We start from the raw sequence: 19,540 nt of genomic DNA, 5'->3' as shown, positions 1-19,540 counted from the left end.
GACTCCTGGTTGAGAACCATTGATCTAGTTAATACTGCAGGCTAAGAACAGTCCGGAATGCAGTTACTTATGCGCTGGGAGGGCCAGTGTATTAATTGCTTTGGAGAGAACTGTAATGCAATGGGTGTTTAAGATCTCTCTTCTACCATCAGGAACTTGTAGGAAAGGCCCTTTTGTGAGTTAGGGTTGGGAGCAATCTAAATCTGCAGGATAAAAAAATCAGAAAATCACTATAGTCTCTAGCCTTTTTTAGTTTAAATTAAGTGTAAAATATTTCCTTACTCTGCAGACTCTCATTCCAATAATTTTATGCAGACAAGTGTAAACGTAATAACAGCTGAAGTACTATAACGAGTATTAGCTTAGATAATAGATTAGATCCTGAAGTTCGGTATAGCGTTGCCCAGAGGTGTCCATGTAGTAAAAAAGAAGAGCGTGGCTTTTAGGGTAGACTGTCTAACAATGACTTTTTTGGCGGGGGGGGGGGGATATTTTAAAATGACTGAACAAAAGTATTCTAGATCTTGGATCTACCTCAGCTGGGGGGATGAGGGGGTGGTATCTATATGACCTCTTGAGGTCCCTTCCAGCCCTATATTTCTATAATTGTATGTACAGTATATCTTGATGTTTTAAAATAAAGAGTAGTTTGTCTGGGTTGGTTTGGGGTCCATCCCAGCAAATATTTCTTCCCCTCAGAAGAGGAAAAATATGTAACGTAGCAATTTGTTAGCTCATTCCTTGTTGTGCAATACTAGTTAGATACCTTTTCCTCCATGGACAAGATGCTTATATGTCATGTTTTCAGGACAGTGATTCCTTCAGCTTATAACTTGGGTTCAGTATTGCTAGTCAGATCCCATTTGTTCTGTATTTGGGGAAGCCTGAATATGCAAAAAAGAGAAATTAATGCTGTTTTGCTTATTGCATCAACAAATTAGAACAATCTATGTAGAAGTGAATGGTGGAGAGGAAGCTGCTCTTGGTTGCTGCTGTCAGAGTAAGTTCAATATTGCACTGGATTGATGATTTTTAGAGAATCTGAACGGGCGGGTAAAAGATTCAAAAGGAAAGTAACTGGATGATGATTTGATATGTCTTATATTGGTGTTGCATCTACAGTTTTCTGAATTATTTTCATTGTGAACTATTTAAGTGTTTCTTTCCTATGCTTACTTTTCATTTCCTTTTTCAAAACCTCTGTTTTGAAGTTAGCTGCTAGAATAGGAAAATATTAACTCCGGCAAATGGCAAGTCATTGAGAGACTAAATCGGGAACCTCACAATGTCATTTTGCCACTATTTTTCAAACCAACCATATGTAACACAGCATTTATAAATGTGCTCTTGTTTGTGCTTTTAGTTAGTATGGCATTGTTTCTAATAAGGTCAATAATATGTTAACGTATGTGGCTGAAACTATTTTTAATTTGACAATATTGGCTTGTCAACGTTTATAAGCAGTCTCTCTAAAAAACATAACTGCACCAAATCTGCTCAGTTCAACAACTGCAACAGTTTTCATCATGTGTAGATTGTGGGTCATATATGTAACTTATGTTGGTGTTTCTGCAGCTTTCACTGTCAAAACCAAAACAATTTTATTAAAATGGTCAAGTGTGACATTGGCAGTATGGGGATTTGGTGTTGGATAATAAACCAGCTTGTCCTATTTTAATAGTGATTGAACAGTTAAGACACTTCCTGTGTGACCAATTATTTTATGTAGAGTGACCAGATGTCCCGATTTTATAGGGACAGTCCCAATATTTGGGGCTTTTTCTTATATAGGCTCCTATTACCCTCCACCTCCTGTCCCAATTTTTCACACTTGCTGTCTGGTCAGCCTCATCTTATGTCTTAAACAGATTAAGTTTTTAGTGGCTCACTAGTAAAAAGCTGGTTAGATTAATTTCCACCTCCACAAAATTCCCACACCTTTGCCAAAGAACTTGGTTTCCAAGGTTTGTCAGAACACCAAACTGTCTCCTTATTATTGAATCATTAGTAGTGTCTCTTTAGTTGAGCTTTTCGCTAAAAATTCTTTATTTCTCATGGCAGTGACTGAATAGTCTCCACATTTAACACAATACTGTTCTGAGGTCAACTGAGTTGTTTTTATGGCAATTTTTGGATAAAATATTAACTCTCTCTTCCGTAGAAAATAAGAACATATTAGCTTTTAAAATTGGGCTTTGAGAAGTCTCGCTTGCATTTGACCACTAAAGAACAACAGCCACCTCCAACTCAAAACTAACATACATGTACTTATCACATCACTGACATATTTCACGTTATAAATTTTACAGTTAGAAAGAAAGTTATTCTTGTTGATCATTACCTTTTTTGTTGCTAAGATGTCAGTATGTACCATGTACTTAGGAGACAGGCTTGCAGCCTTAAGAATGTATCTGCACATTCACCATCTGGTGGATCTCTTTATATGTCTGCAAAAGCCTTCAAATAAATAGGGGGAGGGGAGTAAGAAATTTAAAATGGGGATGGGGTGATTGTCTACAGGGATGATCCTGTATGACCACAATTCAGCATATACTTTGTTAATCACACGTTTATGTACTTTGCTAAATTGGAGTCTATGTGAGCAATCTTTAGTCAGAATACCTATTCTGCCAAAGAAATGCAGACTACAGCTCAGTAGTAGACCCGAGGAACTATGGGAGCATGGTTTTTTGGGTCTGTTTTGGTTTTTTGCAGTCCCACTGTCGTCCACCAAAACAGCAATATTCACCCTTTCTCATTCTTAAAACTCCATTAGAACAGTTGTTATCCCACTTATAGCCATTTTGTAGCAGTTGTGGTGATAGCATATCAGTATTTGACTTTGACGCTGCACTTGAAGATGAATGACTGGTTTCCAGACAGAGACCTGCTTTTGAAGTTATATTGTATGCCGAGACACTGCCCAAGCACCCATGAGAGCACCAATAATGAATATGAGGTGCATAACCTCAGTTTTAAGGGAGCATACTGTAAAAGACAGAATATTTTCCATTTTTGTGCCGTCTTATGACCGGTGTCTCCTCTCCAGCACATTAAGGAGGCAGAAACCTATTTTGGCTGTGTGATGTCACCAATGTGCCCCTGGGCTGTGCCCCTGGGCTGTGCCCCAAGGCTGGAATTTGGCCTACAGCCAAAGGTTAGTGAACACCAGTGGGTGCTAGACCTTGAATAGCACTAACTGTACTGTTGTTAACATTATCAGCAGATAATCTATGGACTGAAGGTGCGTGGACTAAATTAGTCTTTCTCTTAGAGATCATCCCCTCAGCTCTAGATAATAATTCATAATTGAGTCAATTCCTGGTACTAGTTGAAGCGATTCCTGGTAAATCTTGCTTCTAAATATCTCAGTGCTGCTCTTCAGTCTCTAATGCTAAATATATGACACTTTCCATGAACTCTGCATTCACTTGATGAAAACAAAAAGTCTTTGAATGATGATGCTTTGCACTTCCAAAGCACCTTCCACCTGAGTCTGAGTTTCATAAATATCATTTGAATTAGGCTTCCTTGACCCCATGTAGCAACTAGATAATATTCTCCGCTATTTATAGATCAGGAAACTGAAACTACTGAGATGTGACACAGGAAGAGCTGTGTTCAAGGAGGGAATAGAATCCTCTATCATGACTCCCGGTCCTGTGAAATAACTGTAAGATATTGCAGTTGTTTACTGTACTTTAAACTTTGAAAGAGTGACTAAGGCCTTGTCTACACTACAGAGTTTTGCTGACAAGTTATGCTGCTTTAATTAAACTGCTGTTGCACGCCCACACTATGCTCCTTATATTAGCAGAGTGACTCCACACTAGCAGCTCTTGCATCAACACAGAGAGCAGTGCACTGTGGGTAGCTATCCCACTGTGCAATCCCACTGTGCAACTGTGTTTTGGGAAGGGTTTGCAATGCCTCATGGGGCAGGTACAGTCACAGGATGCAGGTTTCTCAATCCCATCATTCCATGGGCATCTGAGTTGCTTTTCAACTGAAGTTTGGGCGGGGGGGGAAGAATGTGACAGAGTGTGTGTGTGTGGGGAGTAGAGACAGAAACAGTGTGAGGATAATTCCCTCCCCCCCATCAGCCCCTGGCTCTGCACGGCACAGCAGTCCCCCTGTCCTCTCCCTGCACAGCAGCAGCAGCCTGATCTGCCTGCCAATGGTTTTGTTGTGATTCCCTCTGAGATCTCCCACAGCCTCCTCGGTTGCTGGGAGTGGCATCCTCAGCAGCTCTGTGAGCTCTCCACCCTAAGGGTATGTCTACACTACAGGATTAATCCGAATTTAGATAATTCGAATTTGGGAAACAGGTTGTATACATTCGATTGTGCGCGGCCACACTAAGCACCTTAATTCGGTTTTTAACCACATTAATTCGGTGGTGTGCGGCCACACTACCCCATTAACTTAAACACAGTAATTCGGTGGTGTGCGGCCACACTAACCCTAATTCGAATTAACAAAATCGATTTAGGCGCTACTCCGCTTGTCGAGGTGGAGTACAGAAATCGATTTTAAGTGCCCTTTAATTCGAATTAACTGGCTCTGTAGTGTGGACGGGTGAAGGGTTAATTCGGATTAACGCAGCTAAATCCGAATTAAAGTCCTAGTGTAGACCAGGCCTAAGGAATGTCAAAGCTTCCCAGAGCTTGGAAAGGAGAGGGGTGCATGCCTACATAGCTAGACGCAGGTCAGCTGAGTTCATCAGCCACCGCCTCCCTCCCTGGCTCTGCACAGCACAGCAGTCCCCTCTTACCTCCCTGCTCCACAGCAGCAGCAGCCTGCCTGCCACTGTGTTCCTAGTGCCAGAAAGAGCAGGAGGATTCCACCTCAATGACTTTCTCTTTGCTGCCAGATGTTCAGCTGTCAGAACTTCCCGGCGCTTTGAAAGGGGAGGGGCGCATGCCTGCAGGGCAGCTGAGTTCAAAACAGTGAGCAGAGCGGTCACTGCGGGCATTGTGGGATACTGGGGGAGACCAGTTCTGGCAATAAAACGAACGGCAACGTCTACAATGATGCTTTGTTGCTTTAACTTTGCCACAAAAAGCTTTATGCCTCTCATCGAGGTTGTTTTATTTTGTTGGCTAAACAGCAGTGTTTGGCCGCCAAAAGTAACTTCTGTAGTGTGTACACCTCCACGTGTTTTGTCAGTAAAAGCTGCCTTTTGCTGCCAAAACTGTGTAGTGTAGACAAAGCTTAAGCATTCCAGTTGACAGTGAGAAGTAGAGAACAGAATACTTAGCATTTAGGACACTAAGTTTGTCCTAGTAGTTTGAAAGTAGTCATTGAGCAAAATTGTTTAGGGGATGTCGAGTCAGTTATTCCGTCCTCTGCACTACCAATTTTTACTTTGGAGGCAGTGAGGATGATAGCGCAGGTTTCTGCAGGCAGAAATGAAATAAGATTTTATGGATCCCTTTCATTTAACAGCAAAGATACCTGAAATCTGCCAATATAATCTTTGCCTTTACATTCTAACTACAGTCATGGACACCTAGAATTAAACCTGTTTGCCACGGAATTTCCTTTCTTTGCAAGATGAAGTTCATAGAATGACACTCAATGCGTGTTTAAAAAAACTGTTCCCTTCATGCAAGACAAGTTGGATTTTAAAACTGTAGTATTGTAAGAATAGTGCATGATCCATTGTTTCTTTGACAGAGAATCATCTGAAAGAATACAAAATCTAGCATTCATATTTAACAAAGCTAGGGAAAAAACAGTTTGTCTGGAATCTGATAGCTATAATGTTAGAGACCTGTGGTTATAAATTAACTTTTTAGAGCAGTTATTTATAATGCCTATCAAACCATCCTGTGCAGTAAGTTTCTTATCATTGTCTTGCAAGATGTTTATGCACAGTGAAATGATAGAATGGAAAATGTTAGCTTTCTTTGTGTCTCCTTTGTGAGTTTCTTTGTATTGAAAGGCTCTGAAGTTCAAATATATCTGTTGTAATTAAAAAGCATTTTCATGCCTTATTCATACAATATGAACATGAATGTTTATAGTATAAAATTCTATTTTCTGCTGTTTTGTGGACATGAAAACAATAAAACAAAGACATTAGAGCATGATTTTTAACTGCTTTTTAAATAAATGTTTGGAAATGTTGTAACTTTGTCATTTAAAATTGTCAGGTTTTAAATGAAAAATTTTGCCTGCTCTGTTTTAAACTAAACTTTAATAGTATTAACTCAGAAAATGTATTATAGATTACTATTTTTAGGCTCAGTCGTCTGATAAGTGGGTAAATATCAGAGCTTATCCCTGAGCTTTATAGAGGATATATCAAAATAGACCAAGGGGTTGCCATTTAGTCAACAAAGTAGCTACCAAGCAATTTATTTATGACAAAAGAATGGATATGGACAGGAACCTTCCCCCTGCCACACTCTCTCATGCACATAGTAATGGAAATGGTATTTTTAGAAAGGTCAGAAATTCATGCAAGTTAGCCATACAAAAAGAGTTAAGAAGTAAATCTGTTTCTACCAAAGACAATGGAAGATTAGAGTATGGGACAGTGTTACCAGTTTGTTGTGCAATTCTTTATTATGCACTCGGTACCTAGATGTCACATTGAGTGGTGCATTAGAAATACCTCGACAGGATACTATTGGATTTTAAATGCCTTCAGATATTGTTTACATTTTTATCAGATAGGAATTAATGGTTTTATTCCATGCCATCTCTTTCCTTCTCGTACTACTTTGGAGAATTAGTGAAGGGAAAGGGCACTGGGTTCACCCTTTTGAACTAGTTCCCAAGTTGTGCTCAGTTTATACATTCTTGCAAGATCATAGAAATAGGGAAACAATGCTATTTACCACCCAGGAACAGCAGAAAATACTATTATGAGAAGGGTACTCATATACATAGAATTATAGAAATGTAGGACTGGAAGGGACCTCAAGAGGTCTTCTAGTCCAGTTCCTTGAATTCAAGGCAGGACTAAGTATTCTCTAGACCATCCCTGACAAGTGTCTTTGATTTGTGAAGTCTGAACAGCACTCTAAAAACAGGCGAAGGTAAACATTGCTAATTTTAAAAAAGGCGAAAGTTCCTAAACCACATCTTCCCAGTAGTATGTAATTGCTACTTAATTGCACAGAAGAGTTAATCATCAGTGTCAAATAGAAAGGAGAGAGGTAGAGATTTGGGTGGGGGCTAGTTCCTGTGGGATGTGGAAGAGATGAGAGAGATCTCATAGAATGGGGTCAGAGGTTTGTGGCCTGAAATATTGTGGAAGAACAGAGGGAAATATAGGATGGCAAACACTGAGCTGAGAGAGGAAGTGAGAAGGAAGCTAAGGAACTGGCATCAGGACAAGAATGGAGATAGTGAAATGAAGAAAAGAGAAGACAGGATGGATATGAGGTAGAGAGAGAGAGAGAAAATGGGGAAGGAAAAAGAACCTTTCTGAAGCACAAGGCTGCTCGGCGCTCCTAGCAGGCAGTCTGCTTCCATCTAATGCCCAGTGCTGGGCTGTTTATATATGTCAAAACTGATTCATAAATACTCGTGGAAACAGAATAACTTTAATCATACTATTTTAATTTTGTTCAGTCCCAAAATAATAGTACATGAGCATACGCCTTGCCTTAAAACAAATTTGAAAATATCCTGCTTTCTTGTACATTCGAACAAGAACTAGTGCCCTACTCCTGTTGGTACAGGATCAAAGTGGATCACTCTTTGGTAAGAGCAGGTATGGGTAAAATAGCAGCTTCTACTAAAAAATGTTCATTTATAGAGCTAGTGAATGACATTTCTGCATACTGTTTTAAAAATTGACTTATTCTATATAATATTACTTACATAAATTCATAAAGATCATTATTTAGATTGCAAATTGAAGCATTCAAAAGTCAGTGCCAAATTTAGTCACCCTGCCATCTTAACGCTCTGCTCTTTTGTGAGGCCATTCTGTGCACAGAATGAGTCATGGAGCTTGGGGAAACTGGTGGAGGGGGAGAAAGAGTACATGCTCCTGTAAGTAAAGATTGTTTCGTAATGCACGTACACAAGGGATCAGAATTAAGATTGCACTGATAACCATAAATGTGGCATTTCCTAACTTTTAAGTGGTTGACTTGGCAACCTAAATTAACATGCATAGAGTTCAAAGCCAGAAGGAACCACTAGGTCAACTACTCTAACCTGTCTATCACCGACTTTTAAATTTTAACCAGTTACCCTGTATTGAGCCCAATAATTTGTGTTTGGCTAAAGCATATCTTCCAGAGGCCATCCAGTCTTGATTTGAAGACATCAAGAGATGGAGCATCTACCATTCCCCTTGTTAGTTTGCATTTGTATGTAGTAAAACACATTTTGTTTGCATGGGCCCAGCTTAACAAGATATCCAGAATGCTCTGCATGACTGCCCTGTTCTCATCATTATTTATCATCTGCCAATTTGATTGCCAATCATTGCCAATTGTGACATATGCAAATCTTATCAGCAGTGAGTTTATATTTACTTCCAGATTATGGATAAAAATATTGAACAGCATCAGGTTTAGTCCTTTCAGAACCCCACTAGAAACATCTCCATTTGATTATGGTTCCCCACTGATGACTACCGTACTTTCTGAGCTTTCAGTTAGCCAGTTCTTAATCAATTTAACATGTACTCTATTCACTACTCTGAAATCTACTGATATTGTCTACTAATTTTTTTTATCAGAATGTCACATAGTAAAAAGTCAATGCCTTACACTTAGACTTTTGGATTGGATTACATCTACGGCGTTATCTTGGTCATCCAAACTTGTAATCTTATCAAAGAATGAAATCAGGTTTGTTTGAAAAGACTTTTTTCTATAAAAACATGTTTACTAGTATAATGGAGAGAGGCTGGGGACAGGCATTTGTACCTGATGGTATGGGCCCCCCTTTGAGGGCCTGAAATACCAATTCCTATCCGTTCATTCTTTATCAGTTGAATCCCATATCAATTTTTCCTTTTATTTTCCCCAGGATTGATGTCAGGCTAAACAGTGTTACCTGAGTTATCCTGTTTGCCCTTTTCCTACAGTCTTCTCTAATTTCTCCAGTATAACAAGACTTATTAAAAATGAATGTCAGTAGGTCAGAGATCTACTGAGCCAGCTCTTTTAGTACTCTTGGGTGCAGATTAGCCAGACCTGCTGACTTAAAACTGTTTGTCCCTAGTAGATGTTAAACTACTTTTTCAAGTGATGGTCCCTGTTGTATTTCACATGCGTCCACAGCCAGAGAATTTGAAAGTAGTAGTGTCTGTTGGTCCGCACATGTGCCCTTGCTTTGCCTCATGGTTCATCCAAGGCGATAAAGGGTGGGGTGGGCTGACAGCATCTCCAGTTCCTTCTCACTGCTGCATGATCAGAGTTGGAGCTACTAGTATCTTCCATCTCTGACGCACTTGGAAAAATGTTTAGACTTGTATATAGTTAGTTTTCTTCTAGTCTTTACTGTTTTTTATGTAGTTTTAGTTTTTAGTAATAGTTTCAGTAGAACTGAGACTTTGGGGGAATCTGTTTCAGTTCCTCCCCATCCCAGTACCCACATGCAGGTACTGGACTATGCTGAAGACACCAATATTTAAAATCTACACCACCTGCCCACATTCTTTCTTGATCAACAAGCACCAAAGCTACCTCTATTGCTTGGGAGAAGCCCAGATTTCATCCAGGTGAAAAAAAAAAAAATTAGTATCTGCCAGTCCTTCCCGAACCATACCTGAGAAGACTGGGCTCTCCGCCTTAAAAAGCACTTCATGAAAGCTGCCATGAGGCCTCAGTCAGATCCAGGCCAGGGGAACCCCCTCTGCCCCCCTCCCAACCCCCCTGGGTACACTGGCCTTAGACAGCCAGGAGTGCACCTCAGGCTACAGAGATAGTCTGACTCTGATGGTACCACCGCTACGAGCCTAGTGCCATGACCTAGTCGGGAGGCAAGGAAGCATGCGCATAAACATGGCAGTAAGTCTTCCTCCAAACCGAAAAAGGACAATGCACCTTCCACAAGTTCCAGCCATGGACGCACAAACATGACAAGAAACCATGCAGACCGGTGAATCCTCCAGTATAGAGCTGAGCACACCCTCAATGTCTGCCTCCCTTAAACCAAAGGATCCATCAGTTCTGGGACAGTCTTCCATTCTGGCGCCGGTTCTGGCTATGGAACGAGTACCATTAATGCCAGGCAGATTAGAGAAAGCACTGGAGTCACGTGAACAGTTCACCTTAGGAGAACTGAGATCTCCATGCCTCCTTCTGCCATCCATGCCTAGGAAGGTCTGATTGCCTATCCAGGACCTACCACAGTGAAGTCACACTTCAACTCATCATCCTATGGTTTACACACACACTCCCACCGGCTCCGATGGTACAGCCACTGGAACCAGGATCTGAATGATCATCTGAAGATTCCAATGGTGTACAAGGGCTGCCTATTCCCTACCGCCGCTCTGGGTATCCAAAGGGACCACCAGAGTACCCTCCTATCCAGCAGCAGGGAAGTCACTGATTTCCCATACCATGGAGTCCTCCACAGCATCTGCTGGATCCGTCCTGCTGGTCCTATTGGGGATCCTGGCCTCAATACTCACCCTCGGAACCCGCCCATTCAGCAAGGGAGACTTCGCCACTATCCCCGCTTAGGGTGTCCTCCAACAGGTGCTCCGAACCAGTTATGGAGGATGAACCGCTCAGTCCGAGTCACTGTTTGAGCTGGTTGGAGAATGGCATCGTTGATCAGTAGAGGTAGCGAGGAATAAAGGATGTCCTCTCCAGATGCTGCAATGACTTCGGCTTCCCTTTCATCCCCAGATGACTTTCGGCAGTTCCAAGAACTTCTGCAAAGGATGGCAGACAACCTTCATATTCCACTGGAGGAAGTACAAGACAAGCAGCTCAGTTCCTGGACATCCTTCATTCCTCGATACTGAGCAGGGTTGCTCTACTGATCAACTATGCCCATCTCCAAGCAGCTCAAACAGTGTCTTGGCCTAAGTGGTCTATCTTCCATAACTGGTTTGGAGCAGTTTGGCATACTTGCACGCCTACCCCCAAGGGGGCAGAGAAGAGGGACTACATACTGCCTAAAGGGTCTGAGTTTCTTTTCTCACACATCCCCACCCAATTCCTTTCTGGTGAAAGCAACAACAGAATGGTTCAGATAGCATCACCTGCTCTCCACCCTGACAGATGAGGGCAAACGCATAGACCTGCTGGGACACAAGGTCTTCTCGTCAGCTAATCTCCAATTTCGAACTACCAAGCCTTGTTGGCCAAACACGACTTTATCAACAAATTGGGGAACTTTACTGAAAAAACTGCCTCAGCAAAGATGGAGCCTGTTTCCAGTTTATCCTGGAGGAGGGCAAGCTGTTGGCGAGGACAGCACTTCAGTCAGCTATAGACGCGATGGATACTTCTTAATACTTTATGGCTACAGATATTGTCACACGGAGGGAATCGTGGCTTCACTCATCTAGTTTCCTCAGGGAGGTGCAAAATACCATTGAGGACCTCCCATTCGATGAGTTGCACCTGTTTAATCAGAAGACCGATTCCCTCCACTCCCTCAAGGATTCCAGAGCCACACTTGGATTGCTGAGTACCTATACAGCTGCCCACCCAAGTGGAAATTTTACCACCCACCACCTACACAACGGTTCAGGACTCCTCAGTTCTTCCACCAAAGACCATGTGAACCACCTCACAAGCACCAAAAGGCCCAATGGTCCTACCCTCCTGGCTCTCCTTTGCAGCCTTCATCATCACACGTTCAAACCTCTCAAAACTATATTTCTGAGAGCCACTAGAGAGCCGTCAACCACTGTTCCTACTGCCGCTTCAGGGGTTATCTAGAACTCTTTATCAGCTTAGAGAGCAATAAAAATGGACAAGTGGGTCCTGGATGTCATCCGCTATGAATATACAATCACACTACCTCATCCACATCCACCTCCCCGATCCTTCTTCAGGGACCATTCTCGTGACATCCTTGCCCTTACCACAAAGGGGAGCAATAGAGTATGTTCCTCTGAACTATCAAGGCAAAGGGTTCTATTCAACTTCCTGGTATCCAAGAAGAAAGGCAGATGGAGACCAGTCCTGGATCTCTGTCACCTCAACTTCTTCATCCACAAGCCTGAGTTTCATATGGTGACTTGAGCAGCCATCATACCATCACTAGTAAAAGGCATGTGGTTTCTGGCTCTCAATATGCAGGATGCCTATTTTTCACAAAGGCATCCATGCAACCCACAGAAGATTCCTGAGATATTCACGGTGGGCCCTCAGAACTTTCAATACAGGGTCCTACCATTTGGACTTACCATTGCTTCCCGGGTCTTCACCAAAGTTTTCTCTTTCGTAGAAGCCCATCTCGGGTGTTATGGGGTCCTTATATTCCCTTATCTTGATAACTAGCTATTGGCAGTGTAATCCAGAGACGTAGCTCAAGTCTTGACCCCCATGTTGCTCCTTTCCTTCCTGGGAGTCTGCATCAATGTAAAAATCCACTTTTGGTTTCCACATAGACTTCATAGGGGCCTCCATCAACTTGATCACAGCCTGAGCTTACCTACCAAGGGACCGATTCCAGACTCTGCAGAAACTCATTGCCCAGGTAGTCAACAGTCTATCCCAGTCAAGATTTGCCTATCCCTCTTTGGCCATATGGCAGGCTGAACGTACATCTTCACCTTCGTTGTCAACAAATGTGGCTCCAGAGAGTATACTCACCCACGTGGCACACCATGGACGTTATGCTGACAGTCCCCCCTGATATTCCCTCCAGTGGTGGACGGACCTGCAGCAAGTTTGTGCAGGGATCTCCTTCCTCTCATTCTTCTTGGACAGGATGATCATCACAGACACATTCCTTGCACGTGGGAAGCGCACAATACTTTAGCGAGAAGCGTGGGTGAACTTGGGGCCATGATGGCAGACACCCTTTTCACCACATTCCATAAGGACAAAGTCTCCCTGCACCTACATCCCAAGTTTCTACTAAAGGTCGTATCCCAGTTTCATCATGAATTCACCTCAGTGCCTGGCTACAGTACACAGTTGTTCTCTATCCAAAACCAATGTAGCTGGCTTCTATGTCTAGCCCATGCAGCTTCTGATGCATAGAAATGCTTCAGTGGTGGTGGTTGGGGAGTGGCTGAACTGTCTGTCGTCTAGCTATCCCCAGCTGGCATTTGGTTCCTAGTGAACTTTCACCAACAGGCTGAAGTTAAAGCAGGCTTTAACCTGGTTTGAGACAGAAAATCAGGTGACTGTAACTGGTGGTTGGTTATCAGCTTCTCCTGCTCTTCCCCTGGGTGGCTGTATGAAGGAAAGGAGCCATCCTTTTCTAGGTGCTCCCCTAGGCACATGCAAAGCCAGTTAGACTATGTCTACACTACAGCTGAGAGTGAGCCTCCAAGCCCAGGGGCTCACGCTAGCACACTAAAAATATCTGTAGTGTGGACATTGGAACTTGGACTGCAGCTCAGGCTCTCAGGCCTAGGGGGTTGGGTGGGTTTGCTCAGACTGCTTCTGGCTCATAGCAGAGTTACCAGGTGAGGCTACCAAAGGAGTGGTGGGAGGCAGTTGGGGAGGTTGCGCCCCATCTCTTCACCTACCACAGTAGGATTAATTCAAATCCTTAATTTTAAAAATTGTGGTGCTTGACTCAGGAAACACATTTTTAATTCATAATCAAATATACATTTTCTTTACAAGGTCTGGTCACCATTCAGGTGCCTCATGTTGCATGCCACTGGACTAAGTTTTGCAGTTGCAAAATTTCCGGTATGTTACAGCTGTAGACTAAATAACATCATATTCCACTGAAAATGCCTATGATGTATAACTGCAACTGATGCCTAGGTTCTATGGCAGGGGTGGGCAAACTTTTTGGCCCGAGGGCCACATTGGGGTTGCAAAACTGTATGGAGGGCTGGGTAGGGAAGGCTGTACCTCCCCAAACAGCCTGGCCCCCCGCCCCCTATCTGCCCCTCCCACTTCCCACCCCCTGACTCCCTGACCCCTATCCATCCATCCACCCACCCCCTAACAGGTCCCCCGGGACTCCCACGCCTATCCAACTCCCCCCGGCCCCCCGTTGCCCGTCTCCTGACTGCCCCCAGAACCTCCGCCACATCCAACCACCCCCTGCTCCCTGCCCCCTGACTGATCCCCCGGGACCCCCCGCCCCTTATCCAGCACCTCGGCCCCCTTACCATGCCGCTCAGAGCAGCATGTCTGGCAGCCGCGCCGCCCAGCCGGAGCCAAACACACTGCCACGCTGCTCAGCAAGAGCGCGCAACCCCGCCACCCAGAGCACTGCCCGCGCGGCGGCGTAGCAATGGGGGAGAGGTGATGGCGAGGGAGGGGCTGGGGGCTAGCCTCCCCGGCCGAGAGCTCAAGGGCCGGGCAGCACGGTCCCACGGGCCGTAGTTTGCCCACCTCTGTTCTATGGTGACTGGTGCCTTTAAAAAATATAACATAGGTTGACACCTACTCGCAATTTTCTGACCAAAAATACCCCAACTTTCTGAAACTCACCTGGAGACGCACTGAAGTTTTAAAGCCTGCTAGAGAATTGTGCTATAAATCAACTGAAGAGCTATATGGTTTTTTTGTGCTGTGTAAGTGTGTTGGTGAGTTTATAATTTTAGTTTATTTTTTAACATCAAAGCAGCCATAAATAATTTTGCTATGGTCTTTTTAGACTGCAGCTGATCCTCTGTCATAAATGTCACTTCAGATTTTCATTTCTGTTACAGAAGATTTGGACTAGCAATGCTAGTATAAAAATGGCATCAGCAGTCCAAATTGATGTGTATATAGTGACCCAGGTGGTGATGAATGTTGGTCTGGTACATCAGGGCAATTCCCAGTTTTCAGTTAACTAGGTTTTATGCCGTTCGCAGTTTTGTTGCTCCAGTGAAGCTCTTTATGATGTTAATTGACCACTGGGAGCTAGAAGTGTGACTGTATGTTACAGTTCTAATTGGCCTGGCAATATCAAGTAACAAGCAGTATCCAAGACACACTAGCAGTTTGTTCCTAAAAGGTTATTCCACAAATAATTTTAGGCCCTTGACTTTTTCTCAAACTTCAAAGATTGTGGATTGTATAACCATATAATGTGAGGCTGTATAATACAGACAGCATATCCTGTAAAGAGAAAAATATTGGGTATACATTTTTCAGAATGTGTTGAATTGTTTCAAAGGAATGTAAAACTGCCTTTTCTAAAGGCTTAGTACAACTCTAGTATACTGGTGTGCATAACTGCATACTTCATAACCATTTGATATACACTGTTATATAGCTGAAAGTCTCATTATCACCTAAGTAACCAATACGTTTCTGAAAACTATGTTAAAAAAATTGCCTTGTAATGTATGATTTGAATATATCTAATAGAAACTGCTGCACAGGTGTTAATGTTCAAATAATAAAGCTTAGTGTCTTATAACAGTACCAGGCATTATTTTCCAAATGTTTGCTTGAAAAGGGAGATTGATTCTCTTCAGGCTTCTTATTGTAGCTTTTTGATTGGCAAATAGAATTTTCTTTAATTTTATGCAAACACTAATACTGCATAAGGATAATAATTTTTCTTATCAAAACTTTTTGACACACAAACAATGTTGTAACCTCTTAAAAGAAGAAACGGCTCAAAGAAATACTAATTGTAACAGAAAAATTAAACATGGATAATTCATACTTGTTTTGGTATTTCATACTTTAATACTTTATTTAATACTTTATCTAACACTTTAATTTGGTTTTTGTGTGATCTTTAAGAAGAGGGAATTGAGACCACATGAAGGCCTGGTCTACACTACAGTGTAGCTCTCACCAATGTAAGTTGCCCACTACACCGACCTAATAACCACCTCCACGAGAGGTGTAGCGCTTAGGTCGATGTAGTTAGGTCGATTCTGTGTCCATGTAGACACTGTGTTGCTTACATGGTCTATTGCTATTTTTGACAGCCAGAGTTCCGCTGCCCCGGGGTTGACAGCCAGAGCCCCGAGCTGTCAACCCCCCCCAATGCCCCACTTAAGTCAGTGCAAATGCTCCTGGTGAGGACATGCACCACTGGCAGAAGGAGTGTATTGTGGACATGAACGGCCAATGACTGCGGTGGCTGTAGTCAACCTAACTTAAGTCGACTTTAATTTTGTAGTGTACACATGCCTTAAGTTGCTGGTTTTCTGCTGAAAACTCTAAACATTTTTTTCTTTTTTTTTTCTTTTTCTTTACACAGGCTATTCACTCTGTTGCTTGGCACCATGAAGGAAAACAGTTCATTTGTAGCCATTCAGATGGTACCTTGACTATATGGAATATAAAATCCCCTGCCAAGCCACTTCAGACAATCACTCCACATGGTAAGAGAATGAAAACACACAATGTCTGGCAGTTCTTACACTGGAAATATGTCATTAAACCTTTCTATAAAATCCTGTTTTATTTAATTCTAGCAAAACTACTCCCCTAGCAAAAGGAGTTTTATCCTAGGTGTATGCTAACAACTTCTGCAAAATCCAAGCTGTTGTTTACCAAAAAGTCTCCAGCCCTTATGAAAAGAAACTTCTGAATGTGAATAGTGTAAATCAGTGCCTTCCTAAGTCTGCAGAGACATCTCTAGTGCATTTCTTGGCAATTGCTAGACAGATGAATGAACATAGAGTTCGCATGGTTTGCATTGTGCTTAATGTTGCAATCCATATATTGTTTAAAATATTTCTGTGGATAAGCAAGTAAATCAAAATTGTGCTATTAAATTCTAGCATTTTAAAGCAAATATGCCCATTACCAAACTAGTAGCCAAATGAAGGTATATTGACTGTTCAAATAAATTAGTTTGGATTGCTATTTTGTAGGAAATCAAGATATAAGTGTGTTTTTTCTCTGAGAATAGGGTATGTAAAATGGCAATTTTAGTCATTAGATCAGCTCCCTTTGTTTATTCCAGTGTCTGTTTTAATCAGTTTTCAGAGTAGAACTACATTATAGGGGACAAATTTTTTTTGGTTTCTGCCATATTGCTTTTTGAAGGCTGTCCCAAACAAACATTCCATGTTTACATGATGAATGGCAATATTAACTGTACTTTTGCATTATATCGAGGCATAAAATACAGTATGTGACAATGTAATAAATTGTGTGCATATTTTAATTTGTAATTTATTTAAAAGAATAATTTCATAAGATTTCAGCACATTACAGAATTTTTTTTTGATGTTTAATATATGAAAATATATATTTTTTAGGAAAGCAGCTAAAAGATGGGAAGAAGCCAGAACCTTGCAAACCTATCCTAAAAGTGGAATACAAAACAGCTAGAACTGGGTAAGACTTTCCTTATAAGTCAATTGACTCTTAACTCTATATTTGTAGTCTTTGAGAATGTCCTTTGTATCTTCTCATTTGTGGGATATGTACCCAGTGTCACTGAGCTTGGGAACCTGTGGAAAGCAGTAGTGAGTGATGAACTATAGTTACTGATGGGTAAAAGATAGCCATTACTCTAAAATATATGTGTTACTAGAATAGGTAAAAACAACATGCTGATGAATGCTCCTTATCTATATGCTCCTTCTTTAAAACCAAAGGGCTAGCAAAATATAAAAAAGTGATAAAATAGTATTTGTTGCTGTTTTTAAATCTTCATGATTACATGTCACCTTTTAGCAATATTAAGGAAAAACTGATAAATTAGCAGCACATTAAGTAAACTTTCAGTTGTACTAAGTTTTTAGGGAAATCTGTTTCTTTGAACAATTAAACTTACTTTATCTAGTAATGAGACCTATCAGTAACTTTTTATTTATTTATTTATTTATTTATTTATTGGTGAAGCAATACAAGTTTGAAGTATGGCTGAATTCTTTTCATGTGCTGCAGTAATTTATGCAATCACTGTGCATAATTATGTATATTTGTGTATACATAATGAAGCTATAATTCCAACAAGAGGCTTTGATGAAATTACTGCATATTGAGTAGCATGTTCTTGTCACTCAAACTTAATGGAAGACTTTCATCCTTTTATATACAATGTGGGGTTTCTTATTTACAGTTGTAAAGCATTTTTATATGCTTGGGTGAAAGGTGCTATTTAAAATCATAATATTCATGGAAATCCTTGGAGCTATTTGCAGATGTTCAATTTTCAAATAATGTTCTCCATTTTATTTCTGTTGATTTATTTGTTGTACTTTCTATTACTTTTTGGCTTTCTGTATTGCTTGAATGTTTGCAAAGTAAATAAGACTACTGAAAATTGCTGATAGTTTAACAAATGCTTCCATATATATTTTGATATGCTCTACAGTTAATTTTAATGGTTATATGAACCACTTTCCCTTTTCTAAAAGTCAATTAAATAGAGGTTTAAGGTTTTGAAGCCAATTCCCAATTTTTTGAAAAGCCATGACCCAGTCAGAGAACAGTTGTTCCATTGCACTGTTTGCAGCAGTCTACATCTGTCCAAGTATTTCCTTTCCACAGGGAATAAAAACACTGAATAATCATGAAGTCACGATATGTTAAAAAACTGACAACTCAACTGTTGTGTCCAAGCTTCTGACCCAAATTATGCTATAAATAACTGAAAAGCAGCCTCAAACATGCAGCAAGATAAAAATTCTACAATTTGAAGTGTTCACACTGCAAACAATCATTTAAAAAATGTAATTTGAAATCTCCACAATGTAACTTTTTTTTACAGCATGCAAACTTTAACTGATTTTTGACATGGTTTAAACAAGATAGGAGTTGCAATAAAACAAGCTTAACTATGTACAACCTCTCCTGTTAGTATAGCTTTCCAACTGTATTTGTTTTTCCAAGATTATTTTGCCTTTTCCATTATTTTGTTTTGTTGAGTCTCAATTTGTTCCCTACCTTTATTTATTACCTTAAAACTGTCCTTTTATGGTATTTTTCATGCTTGATGGTGTTCAGAACACTGTCAAATTTATTATCATTTGAAAACAGGGTGGATTTGATTTAAATCACTAGTCAGGAAGACTTGATTTAATCATGGATTTCTACATAAAAGTGCATTCTTGTTGATTGTTATAACCTTAATACATATTCTTCACAACTCAGAGATAGATGTAGGTTTCATTTTTAGAAGGTACACACTATACATTTTTAAAGTGATTTATTTTGATTTATTTAGTTTTACAGTTATATCAGAAAATGAATGATCGTTTGGTTATTTCATTTACCAAAGGTAATTGAAGCAGATATTTATGAAGTCGTTGGGAGGTGAACTATCTCCGATTCAACAGGTTAATCATTAATATTTGGAGGATTTTCTTGCCATGCTGTATTAGGAGGAGAACATCACCAGACAGACATTTAAATATTTTTATTTAGCTAAAATAACAATGTTATATATTCTGGATTTTTTTTTTCTTCAACAGCAAACATATAATATTTTAACAAAACAAGCATTTGAATTAAGTTAAATATTCAAGTTTTTAAAAATAAGGTTTGTTTTTGTT

General features: G+C 40.8%; 1 protein-coding gene across 2 annotated transcripts in view; it reads left to right on the top strand.

Moving 5' to 3' along the window:
* STXBP5 (syntaxin binding protein 5) overlaps window positions 1–19,540 on the top strand; it is a 178,569-nt gene that overhangs the window by 74,959 nt on the left and 84,070 nt on the right. For both annotated transcript variants that reach the window (XM_024219875.2, XM_024219859.2), the window contains exons 8-9: window positions 16,288–16,411; window positions 17,297–17,375. In XM_024219875.2, coding sequence (XP_024075643.1) covers window positions 16,288–16,411; window positions 17,297–17,375 — 203 coding nt within the window. The remainder of the gene's footprint in view (window positions 1–16,287; window positions 16,412–17,296; window positions 17,376–19,540) is intronic.

The sequence above is a fragment of the Terrapene carolina genome, unplaced genomic scaffold (assembly GCF_002925995.2).
Source record: "Terrapene carolina triunguis isolate 2854851 unplaced genomic scaffold, T_m_triunguis-2.0 Scaffold85, whole genome shotgun sequence".
Taxonomy (NCBI): Eukaryota; Metazoa; Chordata; order Testudines; family Emydidae; genus Terrapene; species Terrapene triunguis.
This window is presented reverse-complemented; position numbering and strand designations above follow the sequence as displayed.